Genomic DNA, 18,020 nt, shown 5'->3' on the forward strand with positions numbered 1-18,020 from the left:
GTGCGATCATGGCTCACTGCAGCCTCAAACTCCTGGGCTCTTGTGATCCTCCTGCCTTAGCCTCCCAAAGTGTTGGGATTACAGGCATGAGCCACTGCACCCAGCCAAATCTGCTTCTCTTGAGCTTTGCCCATGTGTCAGGCATGTAGGACTTTATAGTCCTTATCTCTCATCATGAACTCTGGGTACAGGCTGCTGCTACTCCCATTTTACAGATGTACGGGAACATTCTCAGACTCTTTAAGCTAGGAAGAGGCAGAGTCTGAGGCTAGACCTGCTAACTTGGGGCCAGATGGCCTCGTTCATGCTTGACCCCAGCTCCTCAGACAGGACCTGGCCCGCGGTGGGGAACAGGGGAGGTTGGTCAGTCCTGGACAATCAGTGAAGACCTTTAGCAGATTTCACCAACCAAAAGTCATGCAGGAAGGCGTGTGTGTGTGTGTTGTATGTGTGTGTGTGTGTGTGTGTGTGTGTGTGTGTGTGTGTGTCTTACTCTGTGCCAGGCTGGAGTGAGGCTCACTGCAACCTCTGCCTCTCAGGTTCAAGTGATTCTCCTGGCTCAGCCTCCCAGCTAGTTTGTACTACATGTGTGCCACCACATCCAGTGAGGGAAAGCTATTTTTACACGGCTCAAGCAGTGTAAATGACAATGATGTTTACTTACTCCCCCCCCCCACCACCACCATTTAATTCTCCTCTTGAAAACTAAAAGCTGGCTGGGTATGGTGCATCACTCCTATAATCCCAGCACTCCAGCACTTTGGGAGGCTGAGGTGGGAGGATCACTTGAGCTCAGGAGTTGGAGGCCAGCCTGGACAATATAGTGAGACCCCATCACTATAAGAAATAAAAAATTAGCTGAGTGTGGTGGCATATGCCTGTAGTCCCAGCTACTTGGGAGGCTGAGGTGGGAGGATTGCTAGAGCCCGGGAAGTCAAGGCTGCAGTGAACCGTGATTGCACCTCTGCACTCCATCCTGGGTGACTCCCCACAGATGAATATGCTGACAGTGGTTTCAGCTGCTCAGGGTGGTTCAGACCTGGATGTGTGGCTTCAGTAGCCCTGGGGCCACACTGCCTGCCCGCAGCCTTCTGTCTTGCTCTGTGCTATTCCTTCCAAGTCCCTGCCATCTAGGCTTTAGTCCTCTCTGCCTGGGAGGCCTCTCCCGCTCCTCAGCCTTATGTCATCTTATCCATCCTTTAAGGCCCTTGCTCCATGCCTCCCCTCCCAGGGCAGGGCTTGAATGTAGGAGAATGGGGAGAACTGGTGCATGCCAGCCTTGCTCCCCAGCAGAGGAGCTCTGTTTACTGGAGTGCGTACTTAGGCCACGGCTTGAAGATACGGGGCTGGGGTGTGGCACTGTCAAGATTGTTCCTGGGGCCAGGTGCGGTAGTTCACTCCTGTAATCCCAACACTTTGGGAGGCCGAGGCCGGCGGATCACTTGAGGTCAGGAGTTCAAAACCAGCCTGGCTAACATGGTGAAACCCCATCTCTACTAAAAATACCAAAAAAAAAAAATTAATCGGGCAGGATAGCGGGTACCTGTAATCCCAGCTACTTAGGAGGCTAAGGTGGGAGAATTGCATGAACCAGGGAGGCAGAGGTTGCAGTGAGCTGAGATCGTGCCACTGCACTCCAGCCTGGGCGACAGAGCGAGACTCCGTCTTAAAAAAAAAAAAAAAAAAAAGATTGTTTTTGGGCTCTCGGTGAAGCTTGGCTTTCTTTGGGTTGGGTGTGCCATGGCAGACCTGGGTGAGGGAAAAGGGAGTACAATGGGAAGGGCTTCCCCAGCTCTGGAGATAGATAGGGTTGGGGAGAGACCAAAAGGCTCTTTGCTGGGTCATCTCTCAGGCTCTGGGGCCATCAGAGTGTCCAGACCCCAAAGGTGGTTTTGGGTGGTTCTAGGGGCAAGGGGCTAGGGCATGGTGCTGGCCCTGCCTGGTGATCACCTGTTGAGTGACCAGCTCAGGTCCCCAGGGTCCAGCCATTGAACTGACTACTGCTTCCACCCTGGGAGGATTGAGCTGGCCAGGACTTGGCTTCAAGGCCGTTATTTGGACATCTAGTACTCACAGTGTATTCTGGTTGGGTTGTAACACCTCTGGTACAACTCTACTTTTATCTTCAGAGAAGATCAAGAGATATTTGCAAAAACATAATCTGATAAAGAACTGTCTAAAGGACAAAGAACACTTAAAACTCTATAATAAGAAAACAACAATAAGTAACACCGTGCACCTCTTAGAATGACCAAAATCCAGAACACTGCCAAATGCTGCTGAGGACGTAGAGCAACAGGAACTCTCACTCTTTCCTGGTGGTAATGCAAAATGGTGCAGCCACTTTGGAAGACAAGTTAGGCAGTTTCTTTCATTTATTTATTCATAAAATCTTTTTAACAAGAAATTGAGTCTGACTCTTGCCCAAAATGGAGTGCAGAAGCGTGATCACAGCTCACTGCATTCTCAAACTCCTGGGCTTAAGAAGTCCACCCTTCTTAGCCTTTCAAGTGGCTGAGACTACAGGCACACGCCACCATGCCAGGCCAATATATTTATTTTATTATTATTTTTTGAGACGGAATCTTGCTCTGTCACCCAGGCTGGAGTGTAGTGGCACAGCCTCAGTTCACTGCAATCTCTGCCTCCTGGGTTTAAGCGATTCTCCTACCTCAGCCTCCCAAGTAGCTGGACTACAGACGTGCACCACTACGGTCTGCTAATTTTTTTGTATTTTTAGTAGAGACAGAGTTTTACCATGTTGGCCAGGCTGGTCTTGAACTCCTGACCTCAAGTGATCTACCCAGCTTAGCCTCCCAAAGTGCTGGGATTACAGGTGTGAGCCACTGAGCCTGGCCCAGGCTAATATATTTAATTTTTTTTTTTTTTTTTTTTTTGGAGAGACGGAGTCTTGTTATGTTTCACAAACTGGTCTTGAACTCCCAGCCTCAAGTGATCCTCCCTCCTTGGCCTCCCAAAGTGCTTGGATTACAGACATGAGTCACTGCTTCTGGCCCAGTTTGGCAGTTTCTTTTTTTTTTTTTTTTTTTTTTGAGTCGGAGCCTCGCTCTTTCGTCCAGGCCAGACTGCAGTGGCGCAATCTCGGCTCACTGCAAGCTCCGCTTCCCGGGTTCACGCCATTCTCCTGCCTCAGCCTCCCAAGTAGCTGAGACTACAGGCGCCCATCACCACATCCAGCTAATTTTTTTTTGTATTTTTAGTAGAGACAGGGTTTCACTGTGTCAGCCAGGATGGTCTCAATCTCCTGACCTCCTGATCCATCCGCCTCGGCCTCCCAAAGTGCTGGGATTACAGGTGTGAGCCACTGCGCCCGGCCGGCAGTTTCTTACAAAACTAAACATACGTCTTACCATTGGACCCAGCAATTACATTCCTTGGTATTTAGCCAAATGAATTGAAAACTTTTATCCTCACAGATGCTTGTAACAGCTTTATTCATTAATTGCTAAGGTTTGAAAGCAACCAAGATGTCCTTGAGTGGGTTAATGGATAAATAAGTTGTGGTATATCTAGACAAATGACATTCAACACTAAGAAGAAATGAGGCTGGTTGCAGTGGCTCACACCTGTAATCCTAGCACTTTGGGAGGCTGAGACAGGCAGATCTCTTGAGCCCAGGAGTTTGAGACCAGCCTGGACAACATAGCAAAACCTGGTCTCTACAAAAATACAAAAAAATTAGCTGGGGGTGGTGGTGCCTATCTGTAGTCTCAGCTACTTAGGAGGCTGAGGTGGAGGATTGCTTGAGCCTGTGAAGTCAAGGTTGCAATGAGCCAAGATCGTGCCACTATCCAGTGGGCAACAGAGCAAGACCCTGACAAAAATAAATAAGTAAATATGAAGGGGAGAAAAACAAGTAACGGCTGGGCACAGTGGCTCACGCTTATAAACCCTGCATTTTGGGAAGCCGAGGCAGGCAGATCACTTGAGGTCAGGAGTTCAAGACCAGCCTGGCCAACATGGTGAAACCGCATCTCTACTAAAGATACAAAATTAGCTGGGCATTGAGGCGGGTGCCTGTAATCCCAGCTACTTGGGAGGCTGAGGCAGGAGAATTGCTTGAACCCAGGAGGCGGAGGTTGCGGTGAGCCAAGATCATGCCATTGCACTCTAGCCTGGGCAACAGACTCTCAAAATAATAATAATAATAATGATAATAAAGACAAATAGCTTCTAACAGCAAATTTATTTCTCACTTATTGAGGCTGGGAAGTCTGAAGATCAAGGTGCCAGCAGATTCAGTGGCAGTTGAGGGCCTGCTTCGTGGTTTATAGATGGTGCCTTTTCACTGTGTCTTTATATGATGGAAAGGGCAAGGCAGTTCTCAGGGGCCTCTTTGGTAAGGACACCGATCCCATCATGACCTAATCACTTCCCAATGGCCCCAACTCCTAATACCATCACATTGGTGATTAGGTTTCAACATAAGATTTTTGGGGAGATACATTCAGACATAGCAGCTACATATTGCATGATTCCAGCTATCATGTCTGATAACCACACAAAACCTATAGAATATGCAACACCAAGTGTGAGCCCTAACATAAACTAGGGAAGCTGAGTGGTAATGATGTGTTAAGGTAAAAGGTTCATTGATGGTAACAAATTTGCCCCTCTGGTGAGGGGTGCTGATAGTGGGAAAAGCTGTGTGTGTTTAGGGCAGGGGTATTTAGGAATTCTCTGTCCTTTCCTCTCAGTTTTGCTTTATACCTAAAGGTGTATAGTAAAGAGTAAAGTAAACTCTATTTTTTAAAAAAGTATGAAGAGACCAGGACATCAATCTCAAGCCCTTTCTCAGTTTAGCAGATATCTTGCTCTAGAAATACTAATGGGTGGCTGGGTTGTCCTGAAGGTGGCAGGGCTTCAGTTGATACTTGAATCCCTTGAAATAAATTGATTTTTCAGATAAGCAATTGAAACATTCCTATCTTGGCCATAGGTTTATGAACCATGGTGTGTTCATTTTGATCTCCCTTTCCTTCCAGGACAACCCTCCATATGATAAGGGGGCCTTCAGAATCGAAATCAACTTTCCAGCAGAGTACCCATTCAAACCACCGAAGATCACATTTAAAACAAAGATCTATCACCCGAACATCGATGAAAAGGGGCAGGTCTGTCTGCCAGTAATTAGTGCTGAAAACTGGAAGCCAGCAACCAAAACCGACCAAGGTAAGACATGTGCCTGTGTCTTCCTCGGAGGGGTCTTTGGGGGTGTTGCTCTGGGGTGGGGGCTTCTGATACCAGATCAGACAGAATCCAGAGAATCTTTCAGGTACACATAAAATGTAGCTGAGGCCCTGTCGGACCTTGTGGGAATGGCTCATCTCAGCTGAACTTTTGACCTGTACAGGGATTGAGGAGGCCTTTCCAGTGCTCAGCCCTGGGCTGCCGTCCACAGTGGGAATACACATGGACAGACAAGCCTAGCGGCTTGCTGCTGGTGCAGAGGGGTGCAGGCACTGGATGAAGGACTGTGGGGCTGCCTACAAGGGAAGGGAGAGTGGGATTTAAGGTGGCCTCTTGTAGTAGTTAGTGCCTGAACTCAGACTTGAAGGAGGAAAGGAGGTTGGAGAGGGCCTTCTAGGCTGTACAAAGGGCATGAGCTAGAGCCTAGTGGCTCGGGTGATGTGAGGGGAGGGACAGAGGCAGATGTAAGGGCAGTATTCCCAGATGAAGGCACGTGGTTGGCTTTAGTGGGCCTGGGATTCCCTGGAGTTGGATGTGGCTGTGCGTGGTGCACGTGTCTGTGTGTGGCTGTGTGAACATAAACATGCTCATTCTTCTGGGAAGAATATTTGAATCAGTATTGTGGTTGTCCTCCCTTTTGTCCCCTAGAAGTGATTAGTTTGTTATGGACTGTGTCTGGTTTTCATTTAATTCCAGACTTTCTTTTGAAGTCCTAATCTCATATTTTGGTGGCTTCCTTTTAAGTACCTAAACCAGTATAAAGTCTGTTTAGATTAGAGCGGATGAAGCTGGCACTTGAGAGGCTGCAAGTGGAGGGTTTCTTTGGGGGGTGCTGCTCTGGGGTAGGGGCTCGTGGGTCCTTTCTGATGCCAGATAAGACAGAGTCCAGAGAACTCCTACCTTACCAGGTGCACGCAAAGTATGGCTGAGGTCCCACCAGTCCCTGTGGGAATAACTCAGCTGAACTTTTGACCTGCACAGGGATTGAGGAGGTCCCATGTTTCAGTGACTGAGAAAAGCCCTGGAAGGTGGAGTTCAAAGCCTTTCACAAGAAAAATCAAGCCTCACTTGTTGGAAATAATCACCATGAAAGGTGCCCATTAGACTCCCACACTGAGTAGAAGAAAGGAGTGGGTGCTAAACATTCAGTCAGGGCAGAACAGTCTCTAGTGGGCTTGGTCCTTGTTTGTATACAAGCTGATGTTTATAAAAGCTCGACACAGTTCTTTTCAGTGCCCATGGCCTGGTTTTTTTTTTCTTTTCTTTTTTTTTTTTTTTTTTTTTTGAAACGGAGTCTCGCTCTGTCACCAGGCTGGAGTGCAGTGGCATGATCTCTGCTCACTGCAACCTCCGCCTCCCGAGTTGCACCATTCTCCTGCCTCAGCCTCCCGAGTAGCTGGGACTACAGGCACCTGCCACCACGCCTGGCTAATTTTTTGTATTTTTAGTAGAGACGGGGTTTCACCGTGTTAGCTAGGATGGTCTCGATCTCCTGACCTCGTGATCCGCCCGCCTCGGCCTCCCAAAGTGCTGGGATTACAGGCGTAAGCCATTGCACCCAGCCGATTTTTTCTTTTCTTTTCTTTTTTTTGAGACGGAGTCACCCAGGCTGGAGTGCAGTGGTGCCATCGCAGCTCACTGCAACCTCCGCATCCCGGGTTCAAGCAATTCTCCTGCCTCAGCCTCCCTAGTAGCTGGGATTACAGCCACCACGCTCGGCTAATTTTTGTATTTGTAGTAGAGACAGGGTTTCACCACATTGACCACGCTGGTCTCGAACTCCTGACCTTAGGTGATCCACCCGCCTCTGCCTCCCAAAGTGCTGGGATTACAGGCGTGAGCCACCATGCCCGGCGAGCCTGGTTTTTTTCTATACAGATTCCTAGCACTGTCAAAAGCCTGTAGCTGCATTTGATCAAGAGTGTTCAATAATTCTTGGAGTCCTTGCTGAGTCATGTCTGTTAACCCACTGTGCCTGGGGAGTGGCAGTCCTTCCAGGCCAGGTTGCCCAGGAAAGCCCTGCACCTCAGGTTCTGGCTACAAAGAGTTCTGGGACTCCTCCCTTACCTGTAGACTGAGAGGGTGGGGCTAGGGCCAGGGAGGCTCTCAGGAGATGGATGCACGTGCTTTGCCACCTCTCATGGGGCTGCTGCATAGAAGGCTGTGGCAGGATTATTCACTTTTTACCTTCCTATCCAGGTGCACTGCCAAAATGCTCTGCTTTTTCAGACTGTGGCTGCTTTCCCCCCCTCCCCCAAGAGCCAAATAACTTAGGGGCAGCTTTTAATTTTTTTGTGAAAAGTACTGTTGACTTGAGATTTTTAAGGTAAAAATTTTGGTACAGGAGCTATTCTGTGTGCCATGATGGACAGAACCGGAATTGCTATTTTGTGATTTAGGACAGTTGAGGATTCCTTCCTAGAACATTATTATGTAGATTGTGGCATGGCCTTGATCTCCATCCTCACATACATCAAGAATGTTGTTCCTGGCACTTGACGGCCACATTCCCATGTTTGTTATCTATTACTGCATTATAACCCCTATCAAAACTTTGTGGCTTAAAGTAACACCAGTTTATTAGTTTTTACTCTAGAGGTTGGCTGGGCTCAGCTACATGGTTCTACAGCTGACCGTTCGTTCCTGGGGTCACTCATGCAGCTGTATTGAGGTGGGAACTCAACTTGGCTGGGAAGTGCTGGTAGGCATAGTGCACATGTGCAGAAATGGTATTAGCTAAGGCACTTCGGTTCTCTTTGTGTTCTCTTATTTTCCACAAGGCTAGATTGGACCCCTTCATAGCATGGTGGTCTCAGGGTTCCAGGGTGAAGGCACAGAACTGGTACAGTGTCACTTCTGTGGATTCTTTTGGTGAGGAAAGTACAGAGGGAAAATAGACTTCAGCTCTTGATGGGAGGAGTATGCAGGATGGGAGACATGATGGCAGAGGTGGGACAGGCAGGCAAGGATGCTGAGTCCCCTTGCTGCCTCCTCAGGCCCACTTGGGCCTGCTTTTCCCAAATGGCAGCTCTTCTGGACATGCCATTCCTTCTCCCACCTGCCTGATTCTTCATATGTTGGGTGTCCCTGTTTTTCTGGTGCTATTTCCTGACTGCAGTTCAGCTGCCACTGTCCTGCAAAGCCTGCCTTTTTAAATGCCTCACCATTCCTTCATTTGTTTCCTAAATATGGGAAGTGAAAGTGTCACTTGAGGCCGGGCACAGTGGCTCATGCCGGTAATCCCAGCATTTTGGGAGGCTGGGGCAGGCAGATTGCTTGAGCCAAGGAGTTTGAGACCAGCCTGAGCAACATGGTGAAACCCCGTCTGTACCAAAAAAAAAAAAAAAAAAAAAAAACAAAAGAAAAGAAAGAGAGAAAGCCACTTGTGCCACCCTCCTGCTGTAATCTTCCAGCGCTCTTCCTTTGTCCCCAGAGCACCTGCTCATGATTTTTGTCTCCTGCCGTTGTCCTTAGAAAATTCAGCATTCCCAATTATGGCTTCTCCCAGATCCAGCCTTGAAGTTCTTTGACCTCCTCAATTCACAACCTCTAGCTCACTTTAGCCATCCACAAGTACAGAAAAGTAAGCATAATGGAAGAAATAGTAATATGAAAAGATGCTCATATGACCCAGCAATTCCACTCTTAGCTATATCTACCCAAGAGAAATGAAAACGTATGCCTAATAAAAACTTGTACACAGATGTTCATAGCACCATTATTCACAATGGATAAGAAGTGGAAAGAGCCCAAATGTCCATCAGTTGGTGAGTGAATAAACAAAATGTGAGCGGGGCGTGGTGGCTCACGCCTGTAATCCCAGCACTTTGGGAGGCTGAGGCGGGCGGATCACCTGAGGTCAGGAGTTCAAGACCAGCCTGGCCAACATGGTGAAACCCTGTCTCTACTAAAAATACAAAAAAATTAGCTGGGCGTGGTGGCGGGCGCCTGTAATCCCAGCTACTTGGGAGGCTGAAGCAGGAGAATCGCTTGAACCTGGGAGGCGGAGGTTGCAGTGAGCCAAGATTGCGCCATTGCACTCCAGCCTGGGCAACAAGAGCCAAACTCTGTCTCAAAACAAAACAAAACAAACAACAAAAAAGTGGTGTATCTCTACAATGAAATATTATTTAGCCATAAAAAGCAATGAAGTACTGTCTTATGGTACATAAACCTTGAAAATACGCTAAATGAAAGAACCATCCATGGAAGGCCACATATTGTATGATTCCATTTGTAGTTGAGCCTCATTGTTCATAGAGTCTGTGTTTGCGAATTTGCCTACTCACTAAAGTTTTTTGTAGCCCCAAAATCAATACTCTTGGCACTTGTGGTCTATCACAGATGTGTGCATGTGCAGAGCAGCAAAAAATTTGAAGTACTCATGCACGTGTTCCAGCTGAGGTTGTATGGTTGAACAGTGCGATGCCCTGCCTTCTTGTTTCAGCTCTCAACTGAAGCAAGTGGGCTGTCTAATGCCACACTTCTTGGATTTTGTGCTTTTTGTTGGTGATTTTGTTTTGGCCCCAAACGTGGTGCTGAAGTGCTTTCTAGTATTCCTGAGCACAGGAAGGTCATGATATGCCTTTTGGAGAAAACACATGTGTGAGATAAGCTTTATTTGGGCATGAGTTATAGTGCTACTGAGTCAATATTGCCTATTAAATAAGATGTCTTTAAACACACATAAAGTTATATATTAATCAGCTGGGAAAAATGTGAGCAGAGGCTTGTTTGAACCTAAACCTCTGTTTCCCTTAGGAGCAATGATTCAGTATCATTAATTCAATGTTCATGGCAAGTTTATAGAACATAAGCACTACAGATAAAATTCAGCTGTATATGGGATGCTCAGACTAGGGTGGATCCATTGAGACAAAGTAGATTAGTGATTGTCAGGGTCTAGGAGGAGGAGAATAGGAAGTGACTACTGAGAGTGGGTTTTCTTTTGGGGGGATGAAAATATTCCAGGCTGGGCATGGTGGGTCACGCCTGTAATCCCAGCACTTTGGGAGGCCGAGGTGGGCGGATCACAAGGTCAAGAGATCCAGACCATGCTGGCCAACATAGTGAAACCCCGTCCCTACTAAAAATACAAAAAAATTAGCTGGGCATGGTGGCGGGCGCCTGTAGTCCCAGCTACTCAGGAGGCTGAGGCAGGAGAATCACTTGAACCGGAGAGGCGGAGGCTGCAGTGAGCTGAGATCACGCTACTGCACTCCAGCCTGGGTGACGGAGCGAGACTATCTCCAAAAAAAAAAAAAATTAGCCGGGCGTGGTGAGGCACCTGTAATCCCAGCTACTTGGGAGGTAAAAAAAAAAACAAAAAAAAACAAAAACCTTTTTTTTTAAGCACATTCCATGCAAGGCTACAACATTGCGTATCTTCTTGGGTTGAAGGTACATTGACATTTTATTCTTTGACAATGAAGATCCCTGGATTTTTATGAAAAGGAGGGGAAATCACAAATATTGCTTACATCCGCTATTGCAGAGAAACTGTTACTAAGAACAAAAGGGCCAGGCGCGGTGGCTCACATCTGTAATCCCAGCACTTTGGGAGGCTGAGGCGGGCAGATCACAAGGTCAGGAGATCGAGACCATCCTGGCTAACATGGTGAAACCCCGTCTCTACTAAAAACACAAAAAATTAGCCGGGCATGGTTGCGGGCACCTGTAGTTCCAGCTGCTGCCACTGCACTCCAGCCCGGGCGACAGAGCGAAACTCCGTCTTAAAAAAAAAAAAAAAAGAAAACAAAAGGAAGGAAATATTATAGGCTTTATTCTCTGATGATAATATAGTGAGAGTAAAAGGTAAAATTGGCTAATTTGTTGTGTGGGTTTTTTTTGTTTTTTTTTGTTGTTGTTGTTGTGGGGACAGAGTCTCACTTTGTCACCCAGGCTGGAGTGCAGTGGCATAATCTTGGCTCATTGCAACCTCCGCCTCCTGGATTCAAGCAGTTCTCCTCCCTCAGCCTCCCGAGTAGCTGGGACTACAGGCACACGCCACCACGCCTGGCTAGTTTTTTGTATTTTAGTACAGACAAGGTTTCACCGTATTGCCCAGGCTGGTCTTGAACTCCTGAGCTCAGACAATCTGCCCACTTCGGCTTCCCAAAGTGCTAGGATTACAAGTGTGTGAGCTGCTGCGCCCAGCCTGTTGTATGTTTTTAAGCCCCTACATTTTGCAGAAAAAAAAATACTTCTGAGGAGCATTTGGGTCACAGAAGAGACCAAGAACCCAGGGCTGGATGGTTTATAAAATATAATTTAATATGCTGTCCTATATATGAAAAATGTTGATAGAGGGCCACAGTTGTAGTTTGTAAAGCAGACATTATCTGTCAAGTGTTCTTACTAGCAAAACAAGTTCAGCTCAGCTGAAGTTTATTATCGTTTAGATAAGGAGCCAGAAATGCACCCAAGGGAACAGAGAAAGAATGAAATACTTATCAGAACTACTAAGTAAATTTAAAAATACTCAGACTTGAGGCCGGGCATGGTGGCTCATGCCTGTAATCCCAGCACTTTGGGAGGACGAGGTGGGCGGATCATGAGTCAGGAGATCAAGACCATCCTGGGTAACACGGTGAAACCCCATCTTTACTAAAAATACAAAGAATTAGCCAGGCGTGGTGGTGGATGCCTGTAGTCCCAGCTACTCAGGAGGTTGAGGCAGGAGAATCGCTTGAACCCAGGAGGTGGAGGTTTCAGTGAACTGAGATTGTGCCACTGCACTCCAGCCAGGGTGACAGAGTGAGACTCCATCTCAATTAAAAAAAATTCAGACTTGATCAAATTAGTGAAACTATAAAAAATAATGAAATAGACAAATGGCATCTTCTGAGAAATAGGCCTTTTAATTTTTATTTTGCCAGGCGCCCTGGCTCACGCCTGTAATCCTAGCACTTTGGGAGGCCGAGGCGGGTGGATCACGAGGTCAGGAGATCGAGACCATCCTGGCTAACACGGTGAAACCCTGTTTTTACTAAAAAATTACAGAAAATTAGCTGGGCATGGTGGCAGGTGCCTGTAATCCCAGCTACCCGGGAGGCTGAGGCAGGAGAATGGCGTGAACCTGGGAGGCGGGGCTTGCAGTGAGCCGAGATTGTGAGCTGTGATTGTGCCACTATACTCAGCCTGGACGACAGAGTGAGACTCCGTCTCAAAAAATATATATATATTTATTATTATTACTTTTTTTTGCGATAGGGTCTGGCTCTGTCGCTCAGGCTGAGTATAGTGGCACAATCACAGCTCACTACAGCCTCAATATTGTGGGCTCAAGCAGTCATCCCACCTCAGCCTCCCAAGGAGTTGGGACTACAGGCATGTACCACCACGACCAGCTAATTTTATTTTTTATTTTTTATAGAGGCCAGGTCTTGCTATGTTGCCCAGGCTGGTCTCAGACTCCTGGCCTCAAGTGATCCTTCCTCCTTGGCCTCCCAAAGTGCTGGGAATACAGGTGTGAGCCACCAACCTCTGCATTAGTTACCAAGGTGATGATAGTGAGAAGTAGAGAGCCTAAGTATTCATATCAGAGAGTGAGGTGAAAACTCCTGAGCTTGCCCCTAACGAAGTACTCAGCCTGTCCTTAGCCCAGGGAGGTTTCTAAAATGCTAATGCGATGGTAATTCTCCTGTTACAGGGCCATTTCTAATTATGGGAAAGGAAGGGGAGCCACCTATTTGTGCTCTTAGGCGACTGTGGCTCAATTAACAACCCTGAAGTCAAGAACAGCTAGGAAAAGGGAGCAGTCTCACACCGAGGGTGGTGTGCACTGAAATACACTGTGGCCAGTCAGCCAAGGGTGGGCTTCGTTTATTAAATAAAAATATACCTCCAGGGCCTACTGCCTCTAGAGGTACAGGTGGCTTGTACAGGGAGGTGATACCATCTACCCCCGAGGAGGCTTGGAGACTGAATTAGAGGCCACCCTGGCCTGCAGAGAGCTTTCCAGGCCCCTTGCCCCTGCTTGCTGTTCACAGTCCACCCTCCTTGCCCAGCCACCCCCCAGCCCCAACAAACGTGGAACCTGTTAGCGTTGCATGCACCATGCCCTCCTCGCCTCTGCCCCACTGCGTCACCTCTACCCGCTGTGGTCACAGGAGCTCTCTCTTTCCCGTTCTCACCAGGCACAGTAAGAAGCAGAGGTTAGGCAGGTGGGCTTTGGACACCAGGCCAGGAGTACTTTGTGCTGTGGCCCTCACTTAGTGTGTGCTGTTGAACGATTATGCCTTTGCATATGACTCAGCCAGCATCAGTATTTTGTTTTATATATTTATTTTTGAGACAGAGTCTCACTCTGTCACCTAGGCTAGAGTGCAGTGGCACGATCTCGGCTCACTGCAACTGCCGTCTCCCGGGTTCAAGCGATTCTCCTGCCTCAGCCTCCTGAGTAGCTGGGACTACAGGCATGGGTCACCATGCCTGGCTAATTTTTGTATTTTTAGTAGAGACGGGGTTTCACCATGTTGCCCAGGCTGGTCTTGAGCTCCTGACCTCAGGTGATCTGCCTGGCTAGCATCAGCATTTTAATCCATTTCTTGTAATGCTGAATGAACAATATGAGCCCTCAATAAAGGAGCTGACCAGGTGCAGTGGCTTCATGCCTGTCATCCTAGCACTTTTGGGAGGATGAGGCGGGAGGATCACTCGAGCCGAGGAGTTTGCGACCAGCCTGGGCAACATAGTGAGACCCCATCTCTACAAAAAACTAGGCCAGGAGCGGTGGCTAACACCTGTAATCCCAGCTACTCTCAAGGCCAAGGTGGGAGGATTTTTTGAGCCCAGGAGATCAGACTGCAGTGAGCTGTGATTGCACCACTGTACTCTAGCCTGGGTTAAAAAAAAAAAAGCTGGGCGTGATGGCATGTGCTTGTAGTCTCAGCTACTCAGGAAGCTGAGGCAGGAGGATCACTTACACCCAGGAGTTTGAGGGTACCATGCAGTAAAGTATGATTGAGCCACTGCACTCCAGCCTGAGTGACGGCAAGACTGTCTAAAAAAAATAAAAAGGAATTTGTGGCATCAGCAGTTCGGAGAAGAGGGGCACCGTTTTACAGTGGGAACATTCTGAGGGTGCTGGTCCTGACAGGGTCAGGGGGCAACTGTGGCAAAGTATGTGAGGAGGTGTGGGAGCAACTGCTTCTGATTCTACACTGTCCTTCCACCCTGGGGCACGTCTGGGCTACAGCACCTAGGGGGAGTACTGTGGCACCCATCAGAGCCATCAGCGTGACATCTGCCTGTGGTCTTGACAATGTGATGCGATGGCAGTTGTCAGCTTCCCATTGGCTGGCCCCAGTGACCCTTTCTAGAGGGTTCAGAAACTCCTAAGGGTCTTCCAGAGTTGGGTCGTTGCGCATTGACAAATGCAGCGCCGTCACATACCCTTCTCTCTAGTGGCCACTCAGTCACCTTAACCGAAACTTCCCTGAGCCGAGCATGGTGCTGGGTGCTGGGCTGATGCAGGGAAGTTCTACCCAGTCCTGCCCTGAAGAAAGTGACCCTGTGTGCATGTGTGAGAGTGAGCAATTCAATACTAGGCCTCCTATCTCCAGAGCGCACAAGAGGACTGGATTAGCCGGGCATGGTGGTGCACGACTGTAGTCCCAGCTACTCAGGGGACTGAGGCTGGAGGATTGCTTGAGGTCAACCCAGGAGGTTGAGGCTGCAGTGAGCCAAGATGGTGCCACTGCACTCCAGCCTGGGTGACAGAGTGAGCCCCTGTCCCTCCTCCCCAACCCCCTGCCAAGAAAAAAGGGCTGGGAGTGACTGAGGGCTAAGACCTCCCCAGGTGTCAGGTCAGGAAGGCTTCCTGGAGGCGGAAGCACATCACTGTGAACAATTATTCACCGTAGTGTTAGCTATTTGTTGTCCATCAAGGTCTCCTAATCACAGAGGAAAGATGAGTTTTCTGGCTGTCAGAATTTTGGATAAATAGGAGGCAGCTTTGGCTTAAAAGCACATTAGCTGTAAACCAGTGGTAAAGCCGGAGTTTTGTTCCCGGGATTAGTGGTGCCATTTCTGAGACTGTGTTAACCCCCCATGCCTTGTCCTTCTCTTGGCAGTAATCCAGTCCCTCATAGCACTGGTGAATGACCCCCAGCCCGAGCACCCGCTTCGGGCTGACCTAGCTGAAGAATACTCTAAGGACCGTAAAAAATTCTGTAAGAATGCTGAAGAGTTTACAAAGAAATATGGGGAAAAGCGACCTGTGGACTAAAATCTGCCATGATTGGTTCCAGCAAGTGTGAGCAGAGACCCCGTGCAGTGCATTCAGACACCCCGCAAAGCAGGACTCTGTGGAAATTGACACGTGCCACCGCCTGGCGTTCGCTTGTGGCAGTTACTAACTTTCTACAGTTTTCTTAATCAAAAGTGGTCTAGGTAACCTGTAAAGAAAGGATTAAAAATTTAAGATGTTCTAGTTCTGCTCTCTTTGTTTTAAAAATCACTGCTTCAATCTACTTCAAAAGAATGGTGTTTCTTTTCTTGTCCAATTTTATCCAAAATCTTCAAGTTACATTTAACCCATAAGGTTTAAAAAAAAAGGAAAAAAAAGGTTGTGGTTCCCTTTCTTCCCTACCCTTGCCACTCCCACTTTCTGGCACCGAGTTTATTTTTCACTTACTTACTTCCCCAGACCCCAGGCCTGCCTCCACAAAGGAGAAGAGACTGCCCTGGCGGTCCTGGTGGCTTTTCTTAGCATGTGTGGGACTGTTGCCCAGTGTGGGAGTTGGTTTAAATTCTCCTGACTCCAGTTTATAACATCCTTTTAAAAAATTTAAAAACAAACAGCCACACCCCTCCTCCAGTCCTCCTCAGTTCTTGTGTGAAACTCCAGCTGATGTTACCACAGTAACATCAGTTAATTGGGCAAGCCCTGATGTCAGTGTGTGTAACTGACCTCTGGCCTGGCCTGCACAGAGAAACCCTATAATCACAGGTCTGTGGTGGCCCCGAAATGGGGAGCCTGCTAGTCAGGAGGATGCTGTGCACACTGTGTGTGATGAATCTCGCCAGAAAGGCTCCTGAGGTCCCAGGTTGGCACTTCTCCCTGCAGCCATTGTAGAAGATCTGCTGGTCCTTTCAGGCAAAGCTACAGCCAGAATGTCCATTTGAAATTCCCAGCTCATCTGTCACCACGCTTCATCCGAATGTGCCACGGAGCTTGCTCTCCACTTCTCCGTGCAGCGGCCCTGCCACAGCCCTCCCTCGGCACACTTTGACCTTTTGTAGGATTGGAATTAGCAGGACTCGGCTATTTAAAGCACCAGTCTGGGGTCGCCTGGGCCCCTGCTGACCCCTTCCTCCAGAGCAGCCAGCCCAGCCCGGGAACAAGACGGACTTCCTCTCCCTTTGGACTCACAGCCTTTGCAGAGTCAAGCTCCACTTGAAGCTCACTCAGTAATATCCTTTCAATGTGTTTTATATTGTTTTGACTGCCTTTTTTTGTAGAAATAAAAATTGACCTTAGAATTTATCATCAGATAAACTTGTAAAGATTTGAATATTAATGTCTTTTCAAGGCAAATGGGATTGTCCCCGCACTAGTAGAGAATCCATGTTGCTCTGACACCCCAAGGAAGCCGACGATCCAAATGCCATGTGTCACCAACCCCGCTTCTGCCACTGGCGGCTTCCCTTCTTGGCTCTTGGGGGGGACTAGATCCTGTGGAGAAGATGACTTAAACTTTGCTTTTTGTTTTAATTTTAATTCTATAACTTGAGATCTTTCCGGGGCCTACAGGCATGTAAGACAGCTTGGTCTGGTCTGTGCAGAAGTGGGGAGTGATGGGCAGGTTCGGCAGCCTAACATTGTTCAGGCGCGTGGCCCCTGCGGTGTGTACGTGAACTCAGCTTCTTTTGTCTAGGTACGCCAAAGGCAGGTTTCTGGAGACTCCCTTGTGCCCAGGATGGCAAGGGCACTGGGCTGGCGTTTCCACATCTGTCTTCATTAGCAGAAAAGTGATGATGGATTTTATTTCACTCACACTCCAGTTTGTAATAAAATGCCAAATTCTGTCAGAAGCTATCCAAACAAGCCACCATTTGTTCTTGTTGCTTCTCTGGATCCAGAAATGTTGCCATTCTTGGAAACTGTCCCATTGCTTCGTATTTCTGCCAACGTAGCTCTGCCTGCCTGTCACCCCCTCACTGCGCTCTGCTCACCACGGGAGGATACCTGTGTGCCGGCAGCCCCTCAGGGACTCTCAGCCCTGGCACTGGCACCCCAGGGTTGGCCCCATCAGCAGAGGCCTGGCTTTCGAGCCAGTGGGTGTCTCTTCTTCGGGCCTGGGCGGCTTGCTCCTGCCAGCCATGCCTTCAGGGTAGGCTCTGAGCAAGCTGGCGAACAGCCCTGGCTGCTCCAAAGCCAAAAAGCTGGGTCCTCTGGAGGAGGGGCGAGCTGTGGAGCAGCCACCCACCGCTGCCCAAGCTCACTCAGGAATTCACACCCGCCTGGTTTCTTGAAGTGTGCCGGGTCCTTCCCTCTGCTCCCTACTCCCCACCACGGCAGAGAATAGGCTTTCTAAGATGCTGCGATCCCGTTCTGCTGCCCTTAATAAAATGCTCTCAGACACTGGTTAGTCGTGTGGGTTTCTTCCTTCCTGGGAGTGGGCAGTGCCAAGGGCCTATGCTCTTGGAGATGGGAGGGCTCGCTGGGGCCCAGGTCCTGGGGCTTCTGATCTCTCTCCCCATTCCCAGCCTCTCCACATAGAGGTGTTCCTGCCTCCCTAGAGGGAAGGAGATGAGGTATAATCAACAAGAAAGCCAGAGACTCCAGACAGTCGGGGCCTGCA

At 48.5% G+C, this 18,020-nt stretch overlaps 1 protein-coding gene across 1 annotated transcript in view; it reads left to right on the forward strand.

The window, feature by feature from the left end:
* The window catches only part of LOC100598782 (ubiquitin-conjugating enzyme E2 L3), a gene marked incomplete at its 5' end in the record, with an annotated part of 31,844 nt that extends 14,041 nt beyond the window's left edge, over positions 1-17,803 (forward strand). The window contains 2 exons of the mRNA XM_030808853.1: positions 5,007-5,193; positions 15,288-17,803. Of these exons, the coding sequence (XP_030664713.1) occupies positions 5,007-5,193; positions 15,288-15,442 (342 nt within the window). The remainder of the gene's footprint in view (positions 1-5,006; positions 5,194-15,287) is intronic.
* Positions 17,804-18,020: the final 217 nt, after the last annotated feature.

The sequence above is a fragment of the Nomascus leucogenys genome, unplaced genomic scaffold (assembly GCF_006542625.1).
Source record: "Nomascus leucogenys isolate Asia unplaced genomic scaffold, Asia_NLE_v1 001162F_51256_qpd_obj, whole genome shotgun sequence".
Lineage (NCBI taxonomy): Eukaryota > Metazoa > Chordata > Mammalia > Primates > Hylobatidae > Nomascus > Nomascus leucogenys.